Consider the following 19,755-nt stretch of genomic DNA (forward strand, 5'->3'; position numbering starts at 1 on the left):
CTTGCTGCACCGGCACGATCCCAGCACCCCTGTAAAAACTGGGCATGTGAGTTCTGTGACCCTAGTGCTGGTGGGTAAAAAGAGGGGGGTTCCAGGGGTCACCAAACAGTACTAGTGCTTGAGAGAAAGAGGGGCTCCCTGGGGTCACTGACCAGCACTAGTGCTTGAGAGAAAGAGGGAGTCCCAGGGGTCACTGACCAGCACTAGTGCTTGAGAGAAAGAGGGGGGTCCCGAGGGTCACTGACCAGCCAACGTAGCCAAATGGAGAGGGCCAGGCTCAATGAGATACCCTGCCACAAAAAATAAGAAAGAGAGAGAAGAAGCTATTCGGTGCTGATTTCTGGCCTCTGTATGCACATACATGGGTGAGCACATCTGTGCATACTCATGTAACAGATAAATGATGATAGATAGATGATAGATAGATAGATAGATAGATAGATAGATAGATAGATAGATGATAGATTATAGATAGATAGATAGATAGATAGATAGATAGATAGATAGATAGATAGATAGATAGATAGGAGATAGATAGATGATAGATAGGAGATAGATAGATGATAGATAGATAGATAGATAGATAGATAGATAGATAGATAGATAGAGATAGATAGATAGATAGATGATAGATAGATAGATAGATAGATGATAGATAGATGATAGATTATAGATAGATAGATAGATAGATAGATAGATAGATGATAGATAGATAGATGATAGATAGATAAATAGATAGATAGATTATAGATAGATGATAGATAGATAGATAGATAGATAGATAGATAGATAGAGATAGATAGATGATAGATAGATAGATAGATAGATAGATAGATAGATAGATGATAGATAGATAGATAGATAGATAGATAGGAGATAGATAGATTGATAGATAGATGATAGATAGATAGATAGATAGATAGATAGATGATAGATTGATGATTGATAGATAGATAGATAGATAGATAGTAGATAGATAGATAGATAGATAGATAGATAGATAGATGATAGATTGATGATAGATAGATAGATAGATTATAGATAGATGATCGATTATAGATAGATAGATAGATAGATAGATAGATAGATAGATAGATAGATAGATAGACAGACAGGCAGGCAGAAGATAGTTAGGTAGATAGATAGGAGATAGATAGATTGATAGATAGATAGATAGATAGATAGATAGATAGATAGATAGATGATAGATAGGAGATAGATTGATAGATAGATAGATAGATGATAGATAGATAGATAGATAGATAGATAGATAGATAGTAGATAGATAGATGATAGATAGATAGATAGATAGATAGATAGATAGATAGATAGATAGTCAGACGGAAGATAGATAGACAGATAGGCAGATAAAGTGAGTCCATGGACCAAAGCCACGTTGCATGTGTGCATGGATCATAAGGGCATATTGCCCCACAGCTCTAGACCCAAGGCACATTCCATGCAGCAACTATTTTCACCGCAGCACTGACTGGATGGCTGCTTTTATGTGGGTGTTACAAACACTGGAAGACATCCTGTACCTGAGTTAATATTGCTCTCCATCTTCATCATAGCATGCTACAATGTCACACAACTAAAATTCAGCCATTAAAGGATGTTGTACTAAAGAGACAGTGGCAACCAGGGCAGATCATGAGATACAAAGAAACTGGTAAAATTCAAACAACGTGTAGCTAAGAGGAATTTGGCCATACAGATTCCTGAATTTAGATAAGTGAACCTCAGTGACATAAGATGCTGAGAGAAGGGAGTTGGTGAAGAGTGTGCAGAACTCCAGGACAAATCTCTGCAAGTATTCTGTAAACAAGAATATAAAAAATATTTTTATTTCAAAAAGGCCACTATTAACATAGCTAAGCTGAAACACAGCTAGGTCGTATCACCAACCCCTCACTCACACCTCCCATCCTGGGAGGTGTGAACTTCAACGGGAGGCGGGGGTCTCTGGAAGACAGGAGGATGCAGAGGGGGAGGCAGGGTGCTTTCTGAGGACACAGTGTAGCTACCCAGAAGGTTCAGAGTTTGCAGAAAATCAACATCCCATCAAAATTTGCACCCTGTTCATCAAAATAGACAACACCACTGGATGCCTGGAAAGAACAGAAACATTTGTTCAGCGGCGTGGGGGGGTGAGGGGGCGGAGAGACAGTTAGTCCAGCCTTTTATGGAGGGAACAGTCAACCCTTGGAAATTTATAAGGGAAAACTGGTAACAATGTCTCCCACCTTGAAGCTCTCTCCTTCCAGTTCTCCTCCCATCTCCTCTCCTTCCAAACACCCGCATTTCTACAGTGCACCTTAGCTCCTCTAACATTTGACCCAAACATAAAGAACAATCAGGAAATGAGCTAGTCACAGTGTTTGAAAGATGATGAAAGTCCCTCATGGTGGAAGAGGACTGTAATCCCAGCACACAGGAAGCTGAGGCAGGAGGTTTGCAAGCTCAAGGCAAGCCTGAGACACAAAATAAGATCTGCTTCAAAGAAAGGTGGGACGAGAGGGAGGGAGGTAGAAAGGGAGGGGGGAAAGGGAGGGAGAGGGGAGATGGTGGGAGAATTGAAAATGAGATAGAAGGGATCCCTGTAGGCTCAGGACCAAGTTCTCAGCACAAGGGAGATTTTCTTACCCGGGAGGGACAAAGGACAGGGAATAAGAGACAAAGATGGCCGAGTACAAGGGAGAAGGGGAAGGGAACAGGGAGGGGGCAGGGATGTTTGTTCAGGGAGGACTAAGGACTGCTCTGGATAGAGAGGAGACAGACATGGCTCGCAGGGAAATGGCAGCTTGTAAAGGTGAAGGGGAAACCCTGTGTTGGAATGAGGTGTTTGGTTTTAATTGGAGGGTTAATTAGGGCAGCCAAAGGGGGCTTCTGGTTGCTGGACTTCAATACTTTGGTAGCTGGACCTGGGTAGTCAGCCTCAGAAGGAGGAAGAGGTCAGATAAGGGGACAGACTGTGGGGACTAGCTGCAGGAATGTAATCTAACGGTTTTCCGTAAGGCAGAAGGAATGGGGGAAAGGACAAGTCCTGCCAGAGCCACGACTGCCATGCCCGGGTTAGCTAGAGGCCCTCAGAGATTAATCCTGAAACATGCATTGTTGACCAGAGAGAAAAAAGACCTGTAGACTGGGACTATCAAATTCACAGTCAAACCCAGCAACTTGAATATTAGATGAAGAATAACCTAAAAACAGAACAATCCTCCCTTCTTGACATGTCACAAAAGCACACGTCTGTCTCTTCATCTTGTCACCGTGGCTCCCACAATGCCCAGGGAGTAGTTTTATATTCAATTAGGTTTGTCCTAATTCTATGAAGGGCTAGTCTAATTGTCCAATGATCAGATCAGAGTCCTCTCCTGTTTCTTCTCCATCAGTCAAAATGGGTTCTGAGACTGCTCAGTTTGTTATTCCCCTGGTAAATAATTAACATCAATCTGTAGACCTAGACTCTCAGTGAACTCCCAAGATCATTTCATCTTCTGAACATTTAGGTGACTGAAATATATAAAATATATAAAATATAAAATAATATAAAAATATAAATATATAAAATATATAAAACGTTTCTATAAATTAATTAAAAGATAAATAAGCTCATTCTTACTGTTAACTACTATTGTGCATACAATTGATATTTGTAATGTGAATTCAACTTACAAGGCTATATACTTCCTACCGTTCTTAGAAAATTTGGAGGAGAAGGACTGGGTCAACCTGGCAGAATTAAGTGGAAGCAATGCCCATAGCAATTCTTGTAAGACACAATGCAGTGATGGCACTAGTGGAATTCTCCCCTGAGGTCTACCAGGAACATCCTCTTACAATATTCTCTTTGATGTCAAAGACTGCAGAGCCCAGGCCTTGTGAGGCCTGTGATTCCAGCTACAGGAAAATCTAGAGTTCAATGTGAGCCTGGGCTACAGAAGAACTCAAGGGCACCCGGGGCATTAATAAGTGAAACCCTGTTTTCCAAATAAAAAGAGAAAAAGAAAGAAAAAAGAAAAAAAGACTGGGAATGTGGCCCACTAATATAATGCCACCCCACCCAAGCATGGCCTAGATCCCACTCCCAGTATTTAAAAAACACAATCACCAAGGCACAAATAAAGACCCAAGGAAGAATCATACTCCAAAGTGGACTTCCACAGGCACCCGAGTTCCCCAGTCTCTGGTCATTTACATTTACGTTCAGAAAACTTTAAACAAAATTCCCTTGTTTAAGCAGAATTAGTTAGCATTCCTTCCCTGACCTTTAACCTGTGCAGCAAGGAAAGCTGGGTAAGTCTGTTGCCCAATGAACAACTCCAGTGTGGTTCAAGTCACCCCAGACAGAAAGACTCTGAAAACCTGTTAACCAACACCCTCCATGGCCAGAGGCACCACGCCATGTCTTTGTTTTGATGGCCTCCATTTGTTCACCGTTTTGGGTACACATTCATCAGACTTGGGAAGAGCATGTGTTCACTCCATCCAAAGCAGGACCCCATACAGCAACTGCCATGTTACAGTTTCAACACTTATGGTATCTTCAGGGTCTGTAGGATTTGGATGTAAAAGTTCCAAATGCTCGTATATTTTGCACTGCAGTGTGGTGATTTCTACTACTGTATTATGATCCAGTTCACCAATAAAGAGTATACAGTTATTTAATATTACGAAACCTGAAGCACCCATTGGTGGCCCATTTTCCTACCTGTGCAGTGTCGAATACTGTCACCGCCAACACAGCACAAGACTTTCCAAAACCATGAAAAACATCATCATCAATCAGAGAAGACAAGTCACCTAACAACCTGAAACCAGGTCTCAACAAATAAACAAGCCTGGCAGCTTCAGGGTAAGCTTCAGCAAAGGATGCCCTTCCTGGAAAAGCACAAGACCCCAAAGCTTCTGCAGACTTCATTGGTTAGATGCGCCCTTCCCACTGCCCGCCTCTGTCACTTTCAACCATGAACATCACATTGCTCTGAGGTAGGGTGACCGAAACCATAATTATTAGGAATGGCCACCATTGTGATGCGCATATGTCAGGATTTAAACAATCCCATTGTTCCCCAGCTCCAACTCGAGCATAGGCTCCATGTGTGTATTGTCTGAACAGAGCTTCGGAAGGAAAGGAGACATAGGGCATAGACCAGGATGCCCAAGGGTGCTCTAACCGAAGAACAGCTACTGAAACACAGCCATGAAGCACCTTGTGCCTTTCTCCCGGCAGAAGGAGAGATCTGAATTTACTACTGCAGAAACATGCATATTCATCCCAAACCAAGGTGACCAGGACTCAACATTCCCCCACTACACACACGGGAAGTTCTTTTTAAAAATTTTATTGATTTTTATTGAGCTCTACATTTTTCTTTGCTCCTCTCCCTGCTTCTCCCCGCCCCTTCAACCCACTCCCAAGGTCCCCATGCTCCCAATTTACTCAGGAAATCTTGTCTTTTTTCTACTTCACATGGGAAGTTCTAACCATTGTGGCCAGGACTCAGCATTCCCCACTAAGCACACATGTGAGGTATTAATGTGTCTTTTTTGTGAAACTCATTTTATGTTTTAAAAGATAAAACTCTAAACTTGTTCCTTGAAAGCAATATGAAACCTAAAAGAACAACTACCTGTAAAAGCAAATAAAACAATTGGTTAACAAGTGGTTCCATCAAAATGGACCAGTAGCTCACACAACCCAATCAACATGAACTAGTAACAACCTAAATCAAACATGACCACCAAGTAAACAGATCAACAATGATGAAGCAGTCAAGCCATCTAGTACTTAACAGAGAACCAACCAAGCAGATCACTATTTAACAGAGAAAACAACCAAGTCAATTATTAAGGTGCCAAATTCAGCATCACGCCGAACAGAGAAATCTAACACATCCTTGAGGTGCTCTTCACTGACCCAGATGCGCCCCAGGAAATCCCACCATGCTACCGCTGCCACTGCCTAGTGGAAGCAGAAGTGGCCAGTGCACCCGTACTTACGGAGATTATTTATGGGGGTTCTTGTGTCCATGTTCTCATAATGCTGCACGTGGACGACAATGTTAAGGTCTCTCTCCATGTGGTCAGTGTTGCAGGGGCCCTGTGGCCTCATGACATCCGCAAGGGCTCTGGAGGAACAAAGAACAGAACTCTGCTCATCTGCAATAAGACCGTGTGCACCTGCCATGTGCCCAGCACTGCCTAATTGGACAAAAGACAAAGCCACCCCTTCTAGAGAGCCGCCATTGCAGTTAGGGATAGACAGGAAAACACAGAAGCAATGGATCAGAGGTTACAAAAAAATCACAATGTGAGCAGGCCACTGTTGTCCACCCAGTGGTGGCTGAGGGGGTCAGAGGATGAGTTCCTGCAGTGAGATTCCACCCCAGAAAATGGGTTTTCTCTTTATGTCTCACACAGATGCCCAGACTTCCTGCTTAACAATGGCCTCATGTGAGTCCTTGCCATAAGTCAATCACTAGGCTAACCACGGAAAGCAATGGCATCCCTTTCCAAAGTCGTAGAATATAGATCTTGTGGGCTTACAAGGAGTATTATTCCTTTACAGAAGAGTTAACAAAGGTTCCGGGAGGCGTGTTAACTGCTCACGGTCACACATCAGTGTTAAACACAGAGCCAACCCTTTCCTTTTTACTTTTTTTTTCTTTTTAAGAGAATAGGAACACCGTCCAACTGATATCATTGACCTTCACAATGAGATGTAAGCTGTTTTCCCGCACTTAGAACAGAGCAGAGACAACAGCCAGCTGGATCTACCAACACATCTCCCCTCTTATTTACCCTCCATGACATGTGCATTTAGAGACATGCAAATGCCCTTAACCAGATGAAGTAGGGAGAGTTATTAGCATGTGAATCCTCTGCATGTGTGGTCTTCTTGAACCTCCTTCCATTTCCCCCTTTGTTCAGGAGCAGCTGGGGGAGAGCTGACGGTCTACTGATTTCACATCTTAAAGAACAACAGTGCCCAGCCTCCTCAGTCCCCTACCTACTTACCTGCAAGGATGGCTGTCTCCATCTGCAACCCTAGCAAGGTGAAAGAACCAGCCAGCCACCATGGTGCCAACTACAAGCATGGAAGTGTTCTGTGAAAACCAGTAGGTGCAGCTCTGTTATTATGAACAATCCCAGGAACCAATACTTCGATGAACATCTTCGTATTGATCTCCTCTCGAGCCAGGAATGGGTGCACACCAGCAAGCCCTGTCCCCTTTTCTTAGGGGATACACCCAGACATTCCTAGCCAAGTAGATTCTCAGAATCGGCATCAAAGGAGACAGAGAAGGGAGCAGCACTGCTTTGGAGGCCCACACAGATCCCAGGAGCTCAGCAGAGCCTCTCTGCTGAAGTCAGCCCACCAGGACAGTGATGGTCACAGCTAGGAGCATCCAGGAACATGATTAAACATTCTAGATGCATCTGAACCAGAGGATTAGAAACTCCAGAGCTGGGGCCCGTGGGAGGTCCTTTTGAAAGCCTACCCCATGCACTGACTGTGTGCTCAAGTTCAAGTCTGTGTCTGTGCTAGAGCAACAGAGACCCTGTATGAGGAGGGCTTGGTTGTGTTCAGATGCTGTGATAAGAAGCACAGCCAGGGAGAAGGCTGAAGGGAGAGAGACCCAGGGCAGTAAGCCAGAGGCCAGGATGGAATCCATTAGAAAGACAGGAGAATGACAACAGCTTGCACGTATTTGTTCATTCAATAGACGTTTATTGTCTACAGTATGCCATGCATGACACGAGGCCCTGGGGACACAGCACTGCACAAGCTGAAAAAGGTCGTGGCCTTCTTGGAGATTACATTCTATGGGAGAGAATAAAAATAAATATGTTAAATAAAAATAAGCAAGAACTGAAATAAACAAACAAAGAAGGATACAGCCGACAGAGCCAGGTGCCAAAACAGCATTTTCCGTAAGAGCCAAAAAATAGAAACAGTGCAAAGTTTCATCAGCCGATAAGCAGAGTGCAGTGTGTGAAATGGAATAATATTTGGCCATGAAGAGGAAAAATGGAACCCCAACACTAACCTCAACTAAACTTGAAAGCCTTAGAACCAGTGGAAGAAAGCAAACACAAAAAGGCCCGGGTTTATGGTTTTTTTTTTTTTTTTTTTTTTTTTTTTTTTTTTTTTTTTTTTACACAAATGTCTAGAATAGACAGTTCATAAAGAGAGGTGCAATCGTGGCTACAGAGGCTGTGTGGGAACTGACTGCTAACGGGTGTTGGGGGAGCACCCCAAGTTAGTGTTTCATTAGACTTAGTGGCTCAGGAGTAAATTAATGGTGATTCTTGCATTTTTAAGTGTGAGAGATGGGGAGAGCTGTCAGCACAGCTTTCTGTGAAGAGATGGGACCTGAGAAGCAGAGATGGGCTGGTCATGTGACGCCACAGCTTGGCTCAGGGATGCATGTCAAAGGCTCGGATTCCATCATGACACTGTGAATGATGGTGGGAACTTTAAGGGAACTTTAAGAGGCAGGGATAGTTGGAGGTCTTCAGGTCATTGGCAGCATGGTTTCAAAGTACTGTGGGACCTGGTGTCTTCCTTTCTCACCATTTGCCTTTGTGGCCACAAAGAGAACAGCTGTGCTCCACCACACACTCCTGCCAAGACATGATGCCTCATTGTCAAGGGCAACAGACTGTGACCTGAAACCTCCACGCTTCTAAGCCACGGTGAACCTTTTCTCTGTGTATGTTGATTGGCTCGGATGTTTGCTGCAGTAACAGAGAGCTAGCTCACACGTGTGAAGAGGATGGAAATAGCATGTCAGGCAGAGCATAGAGAGGAATTAGGCAGGCATGCTAACAAAGCTGGAACGGGACAAATGGGAGCATCGCAAACACAGACAATCATAACCCATTTTGTAGGGTAAGGAGCTGCCCACATGAGCTCCACTATTCAGTGAAGGAGTGAGTGGAGCCCCAGTCCCGAATGTCTGAGATGAAAGTTCACACCCTTTCCTAGCTCTGTGCAATATGAATGGTCTGAAACTCAGGAGAGCTTCGGGGAAGGGGAATTCTGAGACAGAGAACAGGGCCTTGCAAACCTAACTTGCCTTTTTCACTTCTAAACGGGCTCTTCATCCTGGGCTTCAAAGGACCGCTGAATTCTTCTGGAATTGAATGAAAAATTTATTTGTGCTTTTTTTTCTTTTCTTGAGCAAAGAAGCCATAACTTTCATCAAATTCCCCACAGGTTCACCCCCAAAGCACCAAAATAGTCAAGCTTTCCAGGGACAACAAAGCAAAGGTTTGGGGTGACAACTTTTAATCTGGCTAGCACAGGTCCCAGGGTGGCTTTTGGGTACTGCGAACGGTGACAGTCCAGCCTCAGAGTCACAAGGTAACCGTCATTCTCAAGGCATAACTACTGGGTGAAGAGCATCAACAACATGCTTGGCTCACTCCAGGGAATGCATACAATGGTCTGGGATGGGGAAGGTTTTTAGGCATTAAAATGAGAAAAACAATTCAATTCTCTGTATTGATGCCACTCTGCACTGGATCCACACAGCAGATGGCAGGAGTAGGGACCAAAGACCAGGGAGCAGCCACCAGAGACACACTTGCCAGGACCCTTACTGCAGTCACGTGTGTCCCAAAGGAAAGGTAAATACTAAAATATAAACATTAGGTCAGGCTGATCATGAAGCAGGCATGTGGCTAAAGGAAGAGCTCTCCTCTATAAAACCACAGGCTGAAGGCAGGGCTGCTAAGGCAAGCAAGAGTAACAACATGCTAGACCAGGTGTAGTGGTACATGCCTGTACTCCAGCCATGGGAATTCCTGCCAGGGCAGAAATATGGCAACTCTGAAGCTACTCTGGGTTACATGGGGCAGTTCAAGGCCAGCCTAGGTTGCATTGTGAGTCCCAGTGAGAAACAGAACAGGGCAACGGGTAAGAGAGAACAGAGGGAGAAGGAAGATAGGAAGGGGAATGGAAGAAGAAAGGGGAAGAGAGGGAAGGGGAACGAGGTGATAAAGATGGAGACAGAAATGGAGGGAGAGGGAGATAGAGAGGGGAGAAGGGGAGAGAGCTCTACTCTCCATTAGCTGTTTACAAAGTTAAAACAGGATTGCTCCACTCAGATTTAAACAAAGTCATCAAAAAAAATCAAAACTCTCAAGAAGAACATTTAAAATGTGGATTTATTTGTGTGTGAGGAATATCATCCTTTGTGTCCACAGTGCCCTGGAACTGGTTAGTGGGTGCAGGAAGACATCCCGACTAACTGCCGGCTTCAATGAAGGTTGTTTTCCCAGCTTCTACCCAGTACAAATCTTTCCTGATGCATGCTTTACAAAGCAGCTCATATTTGTTCATCGGTCCTGGCATACACTAATTAACAAAATGAGCATATTATAAGGTACATACTAAAACATTTTTAAGTACGGATGTGTCAAAACCTGTGATGAATCAATTGAAAAGACCCACAATTCATCACAAACCAAACAAACCAACACTTAAAGGTCTGACACATGATTCTGGTGTCTGCTCGGCTTCTGTGCACTTGTACAGGACACAAGATTATCTGGAAGTCTTGTTAAACTGAAATTTTTGATTCAATAACTAAGATAAAATAACTAATATTTTGCCTAAGCTGCCAGATAATGTCAATACTGATGGTCCGTAAGCCAGCCAATGAGCATCAAGATAAGCACTATAGTAATTTGGCCATACTGTGCTAAGATGCTGGACAAAATTATTTTCTGGGTGCTTCTGAGAGAGTGCTCTTGGAGGAGATGAACATGGAATTGGTAAACTGAGGAAGGCAGATTTCCCATTGTAATGTGGGTAGGCCTTGTTCAGCAACTGAAGGGTCTGAATGAAGTAAAAGATTGATCTTTCTCCAGCTGACAGATCTCCTGCCAGATGGCCACGAGACTTGAGCACTGGTCCTCCCCGGCTCTTAGAAACCTCTCCTCTCTGTCAGCCTTCAGGCTTGACCTGAGATAGCAGCTTGACAAATTTGGGACTTGATAATTCTGTATAATAAAGCCTTTGATAAACTGGTTTTGTTTCCTGGAGCATCCTGTCTCATTTCGGTCCCTCACAGAAGCAGCCACACTTAGACTCTTTTGTCTCCCTACCCCTGCCACACACACCCTCTTAACCCAATTCATAACAATTGTGTTGATATATTATCTTTGAGGTTGAAAAATGATTGAATATTGGCAATTTTATAAGCTTCAGCTTAGTATAAATTTTCTTGTACATTTCATTGTGTGTTACCTACCTATTCCTCAAATATGTGACTAGCAGCGTGTGAGGGAAAGAATTTCGTCTGTGGCTGTCACTGTCTTATAGTTCTAGCTCAGTGTTGGCCAGAAAGTGGGTATTCACTAAGTGTCCATTAGATGGATGGAGGATGGATGGATGGATGGATGGATGGATGGATGGATGGATGGATGGATGGGGTGGCCTATGCCGTTTAAAACAGAATGCCAGAAACAAACCTCTCTATATTAGGTACTCAGGACACAGCTATGGAATGTTTGTCCCTGGATTCTTTACTGTGAATGGTAATGAAAAGAGACGGATAGTAAATTAACCAGTAACTTACTTTGAGACCACGCTACAAAGGGAAGCAAATGACACTGAGCAATAGCTGGAGTGTGTGGAGGAGTGGGAGCTGAGCATGAGAGGTCAGAGGGTGTCCTGGAGAAGAGGACACTATATAGCTGGAACCTGAAGGTGAGGACATGGCACCTGACATCTAATGGGAGAGTAAACCAAAGGGACAGCTCTGAGATGGGAATGAGGGTGGCCTGTCTGTGGGACAAAATGGAAACATTGTATCACTTTTCTTTCTGATACAGAAAGCAAATATAAGATGCGAACATTTCCAAAAGGAGAGCCAGTCCAGCTCCCTTGCCTGAAAGCTCCCAGGAGTCTAAGTCGAAACTTTGGAAAGGATTTGTTTTTCTTAGCTTGTTTGGCTTTGGTTGGTATATATTGTTTTGACAGGGTCTCATATATTAGAGGCTGGCCTTAAATCCCTATAGAGCTGAGGGTGACCTCGAAGCATTGGTTCTTCTGCCCCCCCCACCTCTACCCCAGAGCTGTAAGTACAGGCATGTACCCCCCATGCCTGCTTTGATGCAGTGGTGGGGCTCAAGCCCAGGTCTTCCTGCACGCTAAACAAGTACTCCACACTCCACACTCGTGTTCCGAGTTTTAAACATATCAGTGGGCTTCCTGAGCGCCACCTCTCACACAAGGAACTTCATTCATTGTTCAGAACACAAGGACCATGGTCACAATCCAAGTCTCTAGAGTGGGGGCTACGGCAGTGCAAACAAATATCAAAGCTTATCAAACTCTGTGGCCTGACCTAGTTATGCTCTGTTAAGCTGATTTCAGTGCCCAAGGAGAAGCAAACACGTTCTGTAAGAAAAATAGAGACGCCTGTGGTCAGCACACACAGAGTCTCTCCAGTTTGGGAAGCCATGAAATAACCACGGGGGGCAGGTGGGAAGGGTGTGGTCACAGGAAATGTCAATGGAAGGGGGCATTTACCCCTTGATGTCATGCCTTTGCAAAGGACGATGGCTCTTCTAACCCATTTTTGAAAATCACACAGGACACTGCTATGTCATTTGCCCACATGGATTTATTTTTTCTGGCTTGGATTTTTTATTCTGTTTGAAGGTGGGGAAAAAAACATGTGTCTTCTACTGACTTCAGGCGGAAAGAGCCTCAAACATATGTTTCTGCCCTCAGGGTTGCTTCCTCCAACACTTCCACCATCCTAACCCTGTCAGGGCAGGTCCATAAAAGATTCCTGGATGTGATCTCGCACCAGCTCCCAGAACAGGCCTTGTTTGTCCTGGTGCAGGCTGCTGCTTGGGGCACTGGGCACATCTTTGGCATCTGGGAAGACAGGACGTTCTATGGGTTCATACTCCAATGCAGTGCAGCCTAGCAGCCAAGGACCTGGCCCCTGCTTCGGACTGGGTTTGAAGTCAAACTTCTCCAGCTCACTGGGTGCTTGTTCACCCTCTTGGAAAGCAGTCTATGCCTCCGTAAACGGCAGACTGTCATAGAAGCTACCTTGTGGGGGAGGGGTGTGAAATTAAATGAGAATTTACACATAAGCTTGTGGCAAAATTGTAAATCTAACACGGGTTCTTCGACATCCCCCAGACAGCACTTTGCAGTACATTTCATATAGTCAGACACAAGCCATCCCTCCTGCTCTGAGGCTGCCAGCATCCCCTATCAGATGGAAATGCAAATCCAGAGAGGTTAGGAGGCTTAGCCATTGCCACCGAGTACAGAGTACAGACTGGTCACTGGAGTCTGATCTGCAATGTCACCCCCTTCAGGGAACAAGGGGAAGGAACTCCAGTAAGAAGGATGCTGGGTGGTGACTCTAGATGGGCTCAATGTTAATCACCCTCCAAGTCTGCGTCTCTGAATTTTCAACCTTCAGATAAGAACTGTAGTCTCAGAGAGGTGAAGCAACCAAGGTCACACAAATATTAAGAGACGTCTCTAGATCTGCAGAGAGCATGTGCCACTCACACAAGCCTTCTGACTCCCCTGGGTTTACAGGTGACATGATACAGTAAGCTGGAAGAGCTCCCTAGAGGGGCTAGTCACCATCCAGCCACAGGCGCTGCTCTGTAAAAACTGCAAGAGCAGAGTTACCAGATCTCCTGAACTGGCTAGAGGAATTAGAAACAGGAATTCTCTGAGAGATCCAGCTTTTCAGTACTACCTAGTGACTTGGAGTTGCTTTTAAAAGAGCATGAATATTAAGGGCTGCAGATACTTCACAGTCAAATCCAACACCTCTTTACTAGGTCCAGACTCAGAGCCCAGCTCTGAGGAGCATGTGGGATATGAGGAAACTTTAGTATGATTGGACATGACAGTGTAGCAGTTTGTTCTCTAAGTTATGATCATGGAATTTACCATGTGGAGAAATGCTCTTGGTCTTAGAAGACCCATGCTGCAAGTATGCGGGACTGAATGTTGTGTTTGCAACTTGTTTTCAAATGGTTCAGCTGAAGGGGCATAAGAGGAAGGAGGGTGGAGAAGCAAGGGCAGGAGGGAGGCAAGAAGGGGGAAGAGAGAGGAAGGAAGGGAGTAGGGGAGGAAGAAGAAAAAAAGAGGGAGTAAAGGAGAGCGAGAAGAAGGATGGAAGGGAGGGGAGGTGAATGGAAGGGAATAAAGGTCAAAAGAAATAGAAAGAAAGAATAAAATGAAGCAAACTTGAGAAAATTGTAAAGTTAGGTTAATTAAGATCAGTGTTCCCAGTGTGGGGATTTTACCCCTCCATGTCATATGACAGTGTAGCAACATTTTCTACTGTCATGGCAGGTGTGTGTGGGTCTCATCTACTCAGTAGACAGAGGTCAAGGATGCTGCCATCTCCCTACAATGTGCAAGGCAGTTCCCACCAAGGAGTTCCTTTCCAGTCCTTATAAATATGCCGAGGTTGACAGGCTGTGATCAAGCAAAGGATGTCCTGCAGTTCCTTGTATACCCGTCAAGGTTTTTGATTGCTTACATTTTCTCTTAGTAGAAATGTATGGTGGTACACACCTACAAACCCATTCCATGAGAACCTGGGTGCAAAGACCATGAGTTGGAGTCCAGCCTGGGACAAACAGTCAGACTCTGTCTCAAAACAATACACCGAAAACCTTTAAGAAACATAAATAGTAACACCTTGCAAACCAAACAATATCTACCCAGGCCACAGTTAGCCACCACTGCAATTACTGCTTCCAGAAAGAAGCTGCCTGTGGCTGCTGTCATGGTGCTGCAGAGGTGCATGCACACAGTGGCTGTCCGTGGCTGCTGTCATGGTGCTGCAGAGGTGCATGCACACAGTGGCTGTCCGTGGCTGTCATGGTGCTGCAAAGGTGCACACAGTCACTGCCTGTGGCTGCCATGGTGCTGCAGAAGTGCATGCACACAGTAGCTGCCTGTGGCTGTCATGGTGCTGCAAAGGTGCATGCACACACAGCCCACAGTCTCCTCTCCTTCCTCTCCCTTTCTATAGTGTTATATGTTTCTGGGGGGGAGGGGGGCTGGTACATTTGACTGTGTCAGGGGACATGTGGAAGCCAGAGGTCAATGTCTGAATATCCTCTTCTATTTTCTCCATCTTACATTTGGGGACAGGGTATCTCACTGCACCTGGAGCGCACCAATTGGTTGGACTGGCTAGGCAGCAACACCCTGGGGTCCACCTGTCTCCACCTCTAGCCCTAGGATTACAAACATCCACCGCAGTGCTTGGCTTCTTATGTGGGTGCTGGAATCTGAGCTCAGGTCCTCATGCTTGCACAGCCAGCACTCCTCCCACTGAGCCATCTCCCTACGCCTGCATTTGTACAGTCCTTACAAGATGGCACGGCTTCTCCCCAGCCCTCCTGATGGCTGTCCTTCTCTTTCTTTTCCATCCTCATCTGCCCAGAGGGAAGCAGGCCTTATGTCAAGAACTCCAAATGTGCATTCTGACACGCTAGGGGGGCCTCCACTAGAAAACACAAGTTTCCTGGTCACTAGGATAAAGTGTGCAGACGAACACCATCACCTGCATGTCCTTGACAAGGCGGTTCCAGGCAAAATGAGAACAAACCCACGTCTGCATTCCGCAGCTCCTGACAGACACTGAGAGGCTGGGGTTGGCAGGTTAACTTCACCTGGGCTGTGCCTCACCTCAGAGCAGTCTCTCTGCTGTTAAGCTCGGCGCGCTGGTCCCTGCTGGAGGATGCTTAGCAGCATCAGGCAAAGCTAATGAGCCATGGCCACACTGGGCTCTGAATGATTAAGTGCATAAGCAGCATGTGATGCATTCGGAGGGACCTGGGGCAGCCTGCGAGCCACGGGAAGGTCGCACAAGTGGAGAACACGAGCTACAGATCCAAAGGGAGCTCCACTGTTCCCCGCTATCCTGCTGGGTAAACTCTGCACCTCCCACCTTTGTAAAATATTTCCAAACTCAAGGCCCGTGTTTCTCCCAGATCTTTTATTCACTGAGAGAGGGTGATAAAGAAGACGTTCAAACATACTGACTCTCAATCTCCAAACCAAGAACTTAAAAGTCAGAACCTTGGGAAGTCCCCAGATTCTGAGGCTGGGCCTGAAAAACGTATGACTTGGGGGCAAGTAAGCTCAACCCATGTTACTGTGGACAGCACCATCGTCTTCTGATTGTGTGACTTTGAACAAAGCCACCTCACCTGTGCCATCATTTTCTCCTACGTAAACAGGGGATCAAAGTAACAGCTGTCTCATAGGCTAGATGTCTTACACACACACACACACACACACACACACACCATACAGTCCCTGGAACCCAGCCCTGTGCTCAGCAGGTGTTCATTCTTTTTCCTGCACAGTGTTTGGCTGAGCATTAGAATCACCTAGAGAACCTTGCCGGCCCAATGGTACTTGGCTCCCAACCCACATTCTAATTTAAAGTCAAAGGTGGGGCCCCAACAACGGGGACTGTAAGCAATACAGGTGGTCTCAAACAGCAGCAAGCTGGAAAACATGAATAGGAAGCTTCCAGGAATATAAGCAAGTCTTCTCCCGTTCCAAAGCCTGGCACTCACTGCATTGTAGAACCCCAAATATTTCCAGAGAGAACATGAGTTTAAGCGCTGCTACATCAGCCCTGGGTACCCCTGGATGTTGTCTCTAAACAAACCTTGCCTAGTGCTTGCAGAGAAACCAGAGTCAACACCTCCAAAAGAGCTGCCTGAGAGCAGGGGTTGACCAAAGCACCCATTTAAGGGAGCTTGAAGCTGTCGCACAGATCTCCCCCAACAGACCTGCAAACGGTAGCTCCTCTTGCCACCAAATCTCAAAAAGGGAGTTTTGAGAACTTAGCAGAAAGGCGTGGTGGAGATCAGTTAAGGTATCAGCAAGCAGCCTACCTGTGTCTGGGCACCAGTTCCCTATATAGCAACACACTTGCCCAACCTGCATCCATGTGTTCCTCACCCTCAGCCTCACACTGGCCTGGAGTCTTCCCTGGATAGGAGGCTCCTTAAGAGAGCCCACCTGGAAGCCGGACTTAGTAGGTAAGGCACCGTGGAGTAGCAGGAGGTAGGCTGGGCCAGTGCCATACTCTTTAAGGCTCTGGTTTCCTGGACCCCCTGGGAGCTTACTTTTGTGTCCCAAGACCTCACCATCCACCTAGACCTTCCCACTAATCCAAACTGATCAGAACCTCCTCACCTTCCCCTCCGAACCCCTTCTCTCTGGGAAAAGAAAAACTCATTGGATACTCTTCCACATATAAATGGAAAATAATTGCTAGTGAGGTGGTGATGTTCCTTCTTCTATTTTTGGTGGATTTCTTTGTTCAGATTTTTAGGCATGTACATGGATCGCATGCACGCGCACACTCACACACACGCACGCACACACACAACACCCCAGTGCAGGATAGGGGTGTGAGTAGATTGGAGAAGAGAACACAGTAACTTCAATGCCCTGCCTCAAAGTCAGCGTTTGCTCCACCACCCTGCTGCCAGCTGGCCTGTGGTAGTTCTTTGATCTCTTGTCCATACCTCACACTAACCCCTCATCTTCCCCCTGGGTTCTGGGCTCCAGTCTGAAGCCTTCTCCTCCAAAGTTATTGAGTTCTGGAAATCAATTTAGACACTTGGGAAAGGGGTTAAACAAAACCGCAAATAGCTCTCCATTAATCCCCAAATGCTTTCTCCCATCTGCCGCGACTTTGCCTATGTTGGGACTTGCATAATAAAGCAAAAGGCAAACTTGACGAATCAAGGTGCCTGGAAGGTGGAGGGTGGCCTTGGAGTCAGCTCCAGCCCAGGCAAGGGGTGCAGCGCTGTAATGGCCGGCCACAACATAAAGAGAGATGGTGAGGGAGAAAAGGACCCAGGGAAAAGATGAGGTTCCAATCAAGGGCCATCAAAGCTCTGGTAAAGCAAAGCAGCCGCCTCCAAGGAGGCTTTTGTTCTCACCCTCTCCACACACTCTCCCTCTCCTTCGCTTCATTTTCACTAGTGTACGAGTTGCAGGAGGCACGCACTCCTTTCGTCCCTCCCTCCATCACACACACGCACAAGGGATTGATTGCACACGCCCCCCTCCCTTTTCAAGTTCGCCTGCCTCTGATTACCTAGAAAGGAGCATCTAGAATCAATGAATTCTCTCCCCGCAAAAGCCAAGAGTTTGGAGACCAGGCTGTATATCTCAAGTCCCACCACCTTCTCTGGTGAGAGGGGACAGCAGATGGGCTAGGGGGAAAGAGACCCTTTCCTTTCACATATGGCGTTCACCCCCACCTGCGCTGAGCCCAGTGCCTCGGTTCCACACTGCAAGTGAAAGTTGTTGTCTTGGGTGACATTCCCCAATCAGAAACGTTGGGGTGGGGAGGAACCATGGCTAGGGATGCTGGGATGCGAGGGAAAGGAAAGTGGGCCCAGAGAGGAGGGCGAGGGGGAGGCAGCCCACCTGGACATGTGTTCCCTTTGGGGCCGGTGCGCTTTCTCCAACCCCAGCTTGGTGAAGATGCCCACCAGCACCATGACAGCCACCACCCCGCAGATGATGTAGACGATCAGATTGGTCTTGTCCTTGGTGGGGTCGTGCAGGGGGTCATCCTTACGCGCTGGAGGCTTGCCGGTGTTGAGCCAGAGCGGCGTGTCGTAGTTGGTACAGGTGCTTTGGTTCAGTCGCCGCTTCTTAAACGTGCAGCAGAACCGGAAGCCACAAGTCCCGCAGCAGAAAATGAAGTCGCCTGAGCTGCAGTTGAACGGCGGGTCCCACTGGCCCATGACATCGAAGTAGCCCCGACAGGAGTCCGGCGTGGGCGCCCGAGTCGGCGGTGCGTCCGAGCCCCCGACGCCCTCGCCGGCCTCTCCGGAGGCGGCCCCGGAGCGGTTGCCCCCTGTGAGCAGCAGCACGCCGCCCAGTTGCGCCAGCTGCCCGTGCCCAGCTCTCTCCTGCGCCCGGCACACGCGGGCGCACAGCTCGGTGAGGAAGCAGCCGAGGAGTAGCCGGAGGACTCGGCGCATCGTGTCTCCCAGCCCGGGCTGGAGCGCTCGGCCGCCGCTGGAGCCGCTGCCGCCGCCTCTGGACGCGCGGCCGAAGCTGCCAAGGCTGCTGGCTGGGGCTGCGGGCCGCCGCTGGCCGCACATGCAGGGAGGCGGCGCGGGGCGCTCGGTGGTCGGCGGCCACTGCGCTCGTCTCAGCCTGCGTTCGCCTCCAGCGCGACGCGCACCAAGGAAGGGGGCTGGCCGGGGAGGAGCGCGCTGGGGCCGGGCGGGGACGAAGCAGGAGCGGAGGCCAGCACGGGGTGCAGGTCCTACCGGCCACCGAGGGAGGCGGGGGTGGAGAGCCGGGGAGAGTCGGTGTGTCTGTAACTCCCCTCCGCCCGCCGCCCGGGACCAGCTCCCACGTCCGCTCGCTCGCAGGATGCTCTTCACCTTTTCAGCTCGCCAAGTGCGCTGGAGAGAGCGAAGCGACACTTGTGGAATGAAGGGAGGGCTGGAGGGAAGGGGGAAGGGGAGGAGGGCGGGTAGAGGAGGCGGGGGGGGGGATGGAGGGGAGTAGGAGGGGGCGGGCGCGAGCTCGAAAGGGGCGGGGGCACGAGGAGAGGTGACTCGGGCGGGCGGGGGCGAGTGGGGGGCGTGAAGATAGTGCTCTGGTTGGAGCTGTGAGCTCCGCAGCCACCAGGTTTCGAAGAGCAGCTCGGATTTCCCGGCAGGTGGAGAGGAACG

At 47.4% G+C, this 19,755-nt stretch overlaps 1 protein-coding gene across 3 annotated transcripts in view; it reads right to left on the reverse strand.

Moving 5' to 3' along the window:
* Shisa9 (shisa family member 9) overlaps positions 1-19,461 on the reverse strand; it is a 321,502-nt gene extending 302,041 nt beyond the window's left edge. For all 3 annotated transcript variants that reach the window (XM_057776667.1, XM_057776666.1, XM_057776665.1), the window contains exons 1-2: positions 18,488-19,461; positions 6,007-6,134 (exon numbers count right to left, since the gene is read on the reverse strand). In XM_057776667.1, the coding sequence (XP_057632650.1) occupies positions 6,007-6,134; positions 18,488-19,173 (814 nt within the window). In that variant the 5' untranslated portion in view covers positions 19,174-19,461. The remainder of the gene's footprint in view (positions 1-6,006; positions 6,135-18,487) is intronic.
* Positions 19,462-19,755: the final 294 nt, after the last annotated feature.

Source organism: Chionomys nivalis, chromosome 7 (genome assembly GCF_950005125.1).
Source record: "Chionomys nivalis chromosome 7, mChiNiv1.1, whole genome shotgun sequence".
NCBI classification, from domain to species: Eukaryota; Metazoa; Chordata; class Mammalia; order Rodentia; family Cricetidae; genus Chionomys; species Chionomys nivalis.